Source organism: Nestor notabilis, unplaced genomic scaffold (genome assembly GCF_000696875.1).
Source record: "Nestor notabilis isolate BGI_N333 unplaced genomic scaffold, ASM69687v1 scaffold5828, whole genome shotgun sequence".
In the NCBI taxonomy this organism is placed as follows: Eukaryota; Metazoa; Chordata; class Aves; order Psittaciformes; family Psittacidae; genus Nestor; species Nestor notabilis.
Genome location: NW_009940469.1, coordinates 14,076 through 23,455, shown reverse-complemented (window position 1 = coordinate 23,455; position 9,380 = coordinate 14,076). Strand labels below are relative to the sequence as shown.

The following is a 9,380-nucleotide window of genomic DNA, read 5'->3' as shown; positions in this document are numbered from 1 at the left end:
GGGGACGGGTCCCCCCTGGACCACCGGCCCTGGCGCGCCTCATTGCTCCTCCCTCGGTAGGTGCGAGGCCAGTGAACAAGATGAAGATGGCCATGGTGAACAGCCCCATGGTCATGAAGGTCCTGCCCCTGGTCCCCTCTGTGAGCAACGTGGTAAGAGATGCTGAGCACTGCGTGGCTGCTGCCCGCTGCCCCCGGGGCTCGCTGCCAGCCCTTGTGCTCATGCTGCCCCTTTGCCTTTTCTCTTAAGGCCATGGCCCCGGCCAGCAACAGAACCGAGGACCAAGTCAAGCACCTGCTGCTAGTAAGGTCCCCTGCGCCCCCACCGACCCCATCGCTGCCCCCTCCACTGCAGGAGGCAATGGGTCCCTTTGCTTCCAGCTTGCTGTGTCTTGGCTGGGTTTGGGGTCCATTGGGGTGCTTAGAGCTGGTGGGAGCTCCTGGCCCCCTGCAGTGTCTGTCTGGCTGATATAAGCAGAGCTTCAGCCCTCCCACCTCGTTTCTCTTTGCCCTGCCTCACTGTGGTGCTCGCTCTGCAGCAAGCAGACCCCAGGAAGATGTTCCCGGAGCTGAAGGACGACCTGATGGACAACCTGAAGAGGCTGAAGAGCACCATGACTGATGTGGACTGGAAGGTCAGTGCTTGCTGCTGTCCTATTCATCCCCTTTGAGGAGCAGCCTGCTCTGGGGAGGGACTGGGGTGTCCCCACCTTGGCCCAAGCTGGAGCCTGATGCACAGCTCTCCTGTGGTGCACCCACTCAGTGATGGTTAATGTGCTTCTCCCCTTGGTGCAGTCCTTTGAGTCTTGGATGCACAAGTGGCTGCTGTTTGAGATGGCCAAGAACCCCAAGCCAGAGGAGGAGCATAAGGAGATCCCAGCAAAGAAAGGTACCAGGGATGGGGGCTGCTGACCTGAGGAGGGTTGGGATGGGCCCTTTGGGAACAACCACCCCCTGTAGGTGCCACCATGGGGCTTTCCAAAGGCAACCAAACCCCATCCCTTGGCCAATCAGTCATGGACCTCTTCATTCCATAGGGAGCACCTGGTTGGTGGCTTTTGGGACATCAGAGAGCCGCTGCTTGTAGGGTTTTGGGGATGAGTGAATGTCTGAAAAGCCAGAGCACCACCCCACATCCTCAGTCCTTGGCTGGCCCTAGAGCTTTAGGTCACCACAGTGGGGCTTCTTCACCTTCCAAGTTGAATTTACGTGCTCTGGATGAGAAGCTCCTGCAGATCCCAGGCAGCAGAAGGGCCGGGGAGGGGGGACTCACAGCGTCTCCCCTTTGTTCTTGTTGCCCTTAGTGCTAACTAAGTGCCAGGCAGAGGCCGATTCCTGGGGTGTGCATCCGGGTCGGTTCCAGCCGCAGTGTGATGAGAACGGCGACTACCTGCCCAAGCAGTGCAATGCCTCCACGGGCTACTGCTGGTGCTCCTACAAAAACGGCACCAGGATTGAGGGCACTGCTACCCGGGAAGAGCTGGATTGTGAGGGTAGGTCGCCAGGGAGGGGAAGGAGAGGAATGAGCAGCCTCTGTGGATGCTGCTCCTTGTTTTGGTGTAGTTAGGGAGAGCTGACAGAGAGCAGAGGGTGCCCAAGCTGTAGGGAGCATCCCTCATTGGTAAGCCAGCATGTTAAGGCTGGAGGGTCCCTAAACACAGCCCCTCCTTGGGTAGCTGCAGCTCAAGCTGAGGTGTGAGGTCAAGGTCTTTCATCAGCCCCCTCATTGCCCCCAAACCTGCAGCTCATGGGGTGGGTGCAGGCTCTGCCCTGGTGCCCTGAGTGCATCCAGCACCCACATCCTGCCCTCCCCCTGCAGATGCTGCCACTGCTGCCCCTCATACCACCCCGGAGCTGGAGGAGATGATGTTTTCCGGGGTGGACATGCTCAAGGTGGATGCAGAGAAAGGTGAGTCCCGGGACAAGGAAAGCCCTGGGGGCTGCGGCAGAGGAGGCTGGGGGCTATGGGAGGTGCATGTCTACTCCCAAGAGCCAGGGCAGCACCAAAGCACTGCTGGGGAGGTGGAGGTTGTGATGGAGACACAGCAAAAGCAACCTGGGCTTTGGGGGGTCCTAGAGCCATCTTACTGACTCCCTGCCCTCTTTCCCCCCCAGTCAACTAGAAGAGGATGCCATCATTGCCTGTCCAGACTTCAGCATCCAGCTCACGTTTAGTCTCTTTGCTCTATCTCATTTCTGCTCTCACACTGCTTTTCCAAGGCGATTAACAGCGGGTGCCCCAGCCCCTCAAGGCATCGGCTGTGCCCCTTCCCTTGCTGCAAGGCCAAGCTGCCATCAGGACCAGTGCCAGAGCCAAAGCACTCCCCCAGGGTGGGTAGCAGCAGGCTGGAGAATGATTTCATCTGTTTCAGACCCATAAATCCTGTTCCCTTTTGCCCATGGGCATCCCGCAGCAGCCAGACAACACACAGAGAGCTCACCCTGCTGAAGAATGCGCCACTAATGCTTTCTTCCACTGAACATTAAAAGCAGCAAAACAACCTCCACCAGCTTCTTAACTGACCCCTGTAGGTTGAAGCCCTGTTAGACTACAAGGGTAGAAGGATTTATTGTGGAGTGCTTGGTTTTGATGCATATTCACCTTCAGCTGTGCCTTCAGGCCGGAGCACAGCCTCAGCAGTAGGTAAAAGGGGGCAGAGGAGCTGAACTTGGAGCGTGAGGGGCTTCTGATTCTTCTGACTAGAGCCAATAGTTCCTTTATCAATGACCTTACAAGCTAATTATTTCCAATAAACCTTTTGAATAAGAAAGCCTTGTGGGCAGTGCCTGCAAACAGTGTGCACTGTCCTGGATCATTTTTAATCTCAATAAAAATCAATTCAGAGACACTTGGACATCTGTGCGTCCACCCAGGATCAGACAAAGACCTTGCACATTCCCAGCCCAGCAGTTGTTCAATGTCTGTGTACACATGGTACATGGTCACTTCAGGTGAGTCTCAGCACTGGTATGAGGGCAGTAGGCACAGCTCTGCCCTCACAGCAGAGCCTGGATGGAGCCAGGCTCCACAGTGGGAGGGAGGAGCACAAGGGGCTCCAGGCCCTTTGTTCCTCACCTCCTAAACCCCAGGGCTGGGAATGAAGCGAGGAAACCAGGCACATCCCATACAAGGTGCAGGGGAGCAGCAGGCTGGGTCTGCACAAGGTGATGTGCCAACCTGCACCACTTCCATAAGGAAAAACCCCATATAAACCCATGCAAGAACAACACATGGGTTAAAGTTGAGGAGCAACAGCCCTTCTTGTCCTTAGGAGCAGGCAGGGAGCAGTTAATTCTCCCCAGGGGATGAAGTGATGCCTACAAACCTGGGTAGAGGCTGGGCTCTGCTCTCCTGCCTGCAGCATCCTCTGCTGACGGCTGCTCAGCCCTGCTCACCTCCCTTCCCCTGGAAGCAGCTGAAGCAAAATCTCCTGGTTTTCTTTATTTTGTATTCCATAAAAAAACCAACAACCCACATAAAATGACACCGTCTTGGCCAAGAGCAACTGCTGGACACAGCTGCTCAGTGCAGGGACACAATAACCATCAGTGTTGGAATAAAAAGTAAACCCAAGAGCTCTCTTCCATAGTAGCAAAAGGACTGACACCACAAATCACAGGAGGGGAGAGGAAAAGAAAAGAAAAAGGTAAAAGTTTCTCTTAAAAATATAGCTCTGTGATGAGGAAGAGGTGGTGGGTGTCAACGAGGAGGAAAGCAGTTTATGCAAGCTGGCTCTGCTCTGGTCAAACTGCCTCCTTGGGTTCAGTTCTTGTGCAACAGGTGAGCCATTATGAGTGAGGGGCAATAAACAAGTCTCTGGGCCCCAGAGCAGGGCAGGAGGAGGCAGAAAGTTACACTGCTCTGCTCTAACAGTCACAGTTAAAAGAAGTTATAAATTATTATTAAAAAGAAAAAAGAATAGGCTGGAATTCTCCTGATGAGCTTCCTTTTCCTCTCTGCTGTGTGATCTTCACCCATAAATCCTTAATCACAGGGATGCGGTACCTTTGGGGAGAGGAGTTAAGAGTTAGGGATGGGGAAGAGGAGAACAGCCCTACAGCTGAGCGGAGCGAGGGCAGAGTCATCTGGTTCACTTCCAAGCGCCTACAACATCACCATCTATTCCACATCACTTTTCCAAGCTCCCCCTGCTCAGCAGGGACAGACAGGCAGTGCCAGAGGCCGCTGACCTCTGCTGATGACAGAGGACAGCAAGGTCCAGGCTGCACATCCAGTTCTCAGCAGCTAAAGAGTTGAGGTCAGACACATCCCGAGAAGCCAGCACGCTGCTGTGTGACTTTCCTTACATCGCTCCACTCCCTGGCCCTCTGACCTAAGGCCAGGCTGACTCAGTGAGCATTCAGAGGGCACATTGTCTTCCCAAGCCTGGGCCAAGGTTACTGCTGCTCAGAGGTACTGACAGTCCCCACAGGACATGTACCTTCTCGCAATCCTTCAGGCTCAGCTGTTTTCTTCTTCTAGAAAGACAAGGGTGAAAAATAAATCAGTGTCATCACACCACAAACATAAAGGACACAGCGAAGCCACAAGCCACGGAGGCTTCTTGGCTACCATCTCTACAGAGACATATCCATTACAAAGAATGGATAGTCTCCCTCTGCGCCCTTTCCTAGCCCTTGGGATGGAAGGCAGTAGCCTGCCAAGCCTGGCGCTCCAGTTTCTGCTGAGAACTAGATGAATAGGGCTGAAGAAGAGCACTTCCTCCTTGGGCAGATTCTCTGCCACCAGCAGGGCCCCTGGGTTTGACCCTTCCAGGGAAAGGGATCTCTTGGGGGTGCAATACAGGAACAAGCCTTTCTTTGAGCCACCCCAATCCCAACCAACCACAGAGCAGGGTATCTCAAGAATAGCCACAAGTAACTGCAGCCTCCTCTGCATCGCCAGCAAGGCCAGGACACAGCTCTGCTCCTCTCCAGAGGATGATGTCATGAAGAGCATCACAAGTGCGGTTCAGAACAGCTCTCCCTGTGGTACCCCACGCCAGGATCTTGCGCATACCTTCTTCTTCTTGTGAACCTCAGCAGAGCCATCTGCTACAGGATCCCCTTCAGAAGTCACCTTTTTGGTCTTCTTCTTTTCTTTTCCAGTCTTTTTTTCTGGGAGAGGGAAAGGAAAGTCAATTAAGAGAGGGACTCTGGTACTGTGAACCTCTGAGATGGAGCACAGAGTGGCAGGAGCATCTCCAGTAGGTTTCTAATCAAACCTGATCCTGAGCAAGCTTTCCAGAGCAGTAACTGGTCAAGGGCAGAGCCCTGCTACAAGGCAGCTCACCCAGGACTGTTTCTCTAGCACCTCTGTCCCACAGTGGTTTGATCCCTCCATCCATGCACACGTGTGGGCAGAATTACACGATCCCTTTCCTTCCACCTCCTGCTGCCCACCCCTCTGAGGAACCGCTTCAGTGCTGGAGTAGCTGGGCCAGAAATGCCTGAAATCAGAGCAAGGGAGCTGCTAACAGAGCATGGACACAAGGTTCAGCTCAGCACAACTGCTCCAAGAGCTCCCCCAGGGCAACAGCCCACACAAGGGCTGATGGACAGTGCGTCTCCTCCAAAATGAAGGGCTGCAGCTCTGCGGAACAGAAACTCCAGCAGATCTGGCCCTCCCATTCCATCTCTGTTTGAACAGCCTACAAGATCCAGCACAGAACCAGCTCTGATTTGCAAACGCAGTCTGCACTGCAAAGAAAAGAAAGCTGCCTTTGCATTAGGGCAGCAAACAGCATTACAGAGCAGTGTGCAGGCAAGAGGGGCAGGAAACAATTGGGAGCAGCGAGCAGGAGGCTGAAACAATCCTCCTCTTTCTCCAGGGGTTTGAAAGCAGCAGTAATAGCCCTGAGTCAAATCTCTTGACTGAGCTACTCATCATGTTTCAGCACAGACACTGCTGAGGTAGGGCCAGGAAGGGGCACTGTCACCCCACAGGGAACAGCAGTAGATGACACAGCAAATGACAGCACAGATTTCAAGGCTGATCTTTTAGAAGCTGGCAGCAAGGGGCTGTGTTCAGGAAGCTCTAACACAAAGCTCTGCAACACATGAACACTGGACTGCTTCTGCCGTGCCCACAGCACTGCAGGGACCCTCTGCCTGCCATCCCCAGCCACACTGCACCTCAGCTCTCTGTTAGTGTGTGTGGTTTGCCAAAGAGGAGCCAGGGCAGGGAGCTGGCTTAGCAGAGCTGTTCTGCATTGCAGACACAGAGCAGGGCACCACGTAGTTGGCACAACACAGCCCTTGTGGCTTACAACCAGCAAGGCCTCTCCCAGGACAGAGGGGCAGGACAGTACAATTTGCTGTCTGCAACACGACCTGGTGCTGAGACTGCAGAAAAACACTGAAGTGAGACGTTAGAAACCTGGCATTGGCTTTGGGTGGGCCACGAGCAGCTGGAAAACTGCCCATCGTAAACGGACCTGGGGTGTTGGTTGACAGGAGGCTGAACATGAGCCAGCTTGTGGCCAAGAATGCCAACAGCATTATGGCTTGTATCAGCACCTGTGTGGCAGCAGGGCCAGGGCAGTGACTGTTCCCCTGTGCTGGGCACTGGTGAGGCTGCACCTCGAATCCTGTGTCAGCTCTGGGCCCTCACTACAAGAGAGACATTGAGGTGCTGGAGCGGGGCCAGAGAAGGGCAACGGAGCTGGTGCAGGGCCTGGAGCACAAGTGTGATGAGGAAGGGCTGAGGGACCTGGGGGGTTTAGTGTGGAGAAGAGAAGGCTCAGGGGGGACCTGATCACTCCCTACAACTGCCTGACAGGAGGTTGTAGTGAGGTGGAGGTCAGTCTCTTCTCCCAAGTAATAAGAAACAGGACAAGAGGAAATGGCTTCAAGCTGCGCCAGGGGAGGTGCAGACTGGATTATTAGGAAAAATAATGATGTGTAGATGTGGCATTTATGGACATGGGTTAGTGGTGGGCTTGGCAGTGCTGGGTTCACAGTTGGACTTGAAGATCACAAAGGTCTTTTCCAGCCTAAATGACTCTGTGATTCTAAAAGGGATGTAGCCAAGCAGGAAGCTAATGGGAAAGCGGGTGCTACTCACAGCTGCAAAAACCTATAGCAAATGCAGCCCTAGATGCTCACTTTTAGCTGCTTTTTTCTTTTCCTTGCTGCCTGGCAACTTCTCCATCTCTCCAGCTGCTTTCTTCTTTTTCTTTTTGGGTACCTCTTCATTAGCTGGCACTTTCCGCTTCTTCTCCTTGGGCTGCCCAACAGCCCCAACCTCTCCCGGATGTTTCCGCTTCTGAGATGTTTTCTGTTTCTTGTTCTCTTTGTCTTTGCTTTTAGATGCTTTCACAGCCTTGTCTGCTGTGGAGGAAGGTTTCTTCCTTTCCTTCTTTTCTTTTTTCTCCCTTTTCTTCTTCTTCTTCCCTTCCAGCCCTTCCACTGGTTTTTGCACTGGAGGAACTTTGCCAGCAGCGATCTCAGTTTCACTCCCCGAGCTTGACTCCTCTGATTGTGGGACGGAGAACAGCGCAGATGATGCTGGGGTCATTTGTGCACCTTTTGCCCCAACATCATTCTCTTTCACAGCCAGGGCTTTCTTGACTGGGGAAGGCTTGAGGCTGGCATGACCTGGCTCCATTTTTCCTGCCACCTTCTCTTTGTTGGAGGCTCCTGTGGCTTCCTGCCCTGGAGGAGGAGGGTTGTTCTCTGCAGAAACAGCGACAATAGAGAGAAGACAGCTCAGGGAGCATTCATTGCATAGACCACAGAGTTACTGGAGGATGGAAGCATGCATGTGAAGAGGAACATCTAGGGGGGCATCCAAGGAGGAGAAGGCTGTGCTGTGGCCAGGGGAAGCCAGCAGACGGCAGCAGCGCTCCGCACTGCTGGGCTCTGCGGTGGAGACACGCTGGGAGCAGGGCCCTGTCCCAGTGTCACCCTCGTGTGCCAGCACCGCTTTGCTCCTCAGGCAGGCAGGTTCCAGCCCTTGCCAAAGGAGACCCACCTGCTTTGTGGTTTGTAGCCACCTGGTCCACGTCTGTGTCAGAGTCACTGCTGTCACTGCTGGAGCTGTTGGCCGGGGCTGCTTTCACAGGGGCCTTGCTGAGGGAGTTGGCAGCAGTCACGGCTGCTTTCGCTTGCCCTGCTTTGCCCACAGCCTGGAGGGGAACGGTCTTTGGTGTCTGGGGTGTTGCTGGGGTCCTGGGGGTGCCCGAATAGCCTGTGAGGAGGGACTGAAACAGCACAGACACACTGAAGAGTCACAGCAGAGCAGCCTCCTACACACCAGACATGCAGATCTCTCCCTGCTATTGCTCCTGTACTGCAAGTGAAGAGCCCACCTTTGGCCACCTGCAGAGATCCTGCACCGTTCAGTCAATCCTGCAGAGGGGCTGGGGCTGCCAGGAGAGGGGCCAGCACTGACAGACACTGGCTGAGCTCACAGCAGCAAGAGCTGAAGGCCAGAGGTTCTCCTCTTTGTTCTTGCCTAGTAAATGAAGCTTGGGGGAGGCTCCTGGCCGTTAGCATGCACCCATGCATAGCTAATGCACTGCAGATGTGCTGCACGCCCCACACGTTACTCACAAAGGCAATTTAATGGCTTGGACATGGGTTAAGTTACAAATAAATGTGGATAAAGAAATCCTGCTGCTATTGGCACTGCACACCAGTTCTCCTGGATTAACCCTTGCAAGGGACCACCTCCTCCCATCCCCTTCCCCCAAGGAAGGCACCATGAGCCCTGGATCCAAGGCCCGGCTGCCTGGGGAAGCATTCCAGGTTCAAAAGCTTCTCTGCCCTCACCAAAAGAGCCCTGATCACAGCACTGCACTGGGGAGCCCCCACGTCTGTGCTGACAATTCAATCCTCTCTCTGTGCTACTTAAGAGCCAGCTGCAAGACCCAAGAGGATCCCATCCTGCTCAGCTACCATACCTGTGATGCTGCTGCCTCCTCCTCCTCCTCCTCACTGGACTCTGAGGAGGAGCTGTGGGCTGCTTGGGTGCCTCCTGGTTTCTGCAGTGAGCCTGCTGAAGGAGCAGAGTTCATCCCATTAAACCCACCACTGCTGCCTGGGGCTGAGCCCACCTACCCAGCACAGTTAATGCCACCAAAAGGCCTTCTGCCTACACAGAAAGCAGAGTGTCCTACCAAGCTCTCCAACCACTATGTGAAGGTGACACACCTCCCACAGTGTACCAAAACACCGTCCCCACCCTGGCCTGGCCAGCAGCACTGAGAGCATCTTCTTGGGACAACTTACCAGGTTTGGGGGGCTGCTTGGGTGCCTCCTCGTCGCTGCTGTCTGAGGAACTGCCGCTGTCTGTGGTCTCCTCTGCCTGGGCAGGTGGCACAGCCTGGTCCAGGCGGGTGTTCTGTGCTGGCTGCAGGCCTGGGTTCCTCGAACCGC

The 9,380-nt window shown here is 54.5% G+C and overlaps 2 protein-coding genes across 2 annotated transcripts in view; one reads left to right on the top strand and one right to left on the bottom strand.

Moving 5' to 3' along the window:
- Positions 1–60: 60 nt before the first annotated feature.
- CD74 (CD74 molecule, major histocompatibility complex, class II invariant chain) lies at positions 61–2,122 on the top strand (the record flags this gene model as incomplete). Its single annotated transcript, XM_010020361.1, has 7 exons — positions 61–152; positions 250–303; positions 539–634; positions 795–888; positions 1,304–1,486; positions 1,792–1,908; positions 2,115–2,122. Coding segments are annotated over 7 exons (644 nt in total), but the record flags the coding sequence as incomplete, so codon positions are not given.
- Positions 2,123–4,397: 2,275 nt separating this feature from the next.
- LOC104410248 (nucleolar and coiled-body phosphoprotein 1-like) overlaps positions 4,398–9,380 on the bottom strand; it is a gene marked incomplete at its 5' end in the record, with an annotated part of 18,961 nt that continues 13,978 nt past the window's right edge. Inside the window, 6 exons of the mRNA XM_010020360.1 lie at positions 4,398–4,478; positions 5,020–5,117; positions 7,107–7,676; positions 7,975–8,203; positions 8,906–8,997; positions 9,234–9,370. Coding sequence (XP_010018662.1) covers positions 4,398–4,478; positions 5,020–5,117; positions 7,107–7,676; positions 7,975–8,203; positions 8,906–8,997; positions 9,234–9,370 — 1,207 coding nt within the window. The remainder of the gene's footprint in view (positions 4,479–5,019; positions 5,118–7,106; positions 7,677–7,974; positions 8,204–8,905; positions 8,998–9,233; positions 9,371–9,380) is intronic.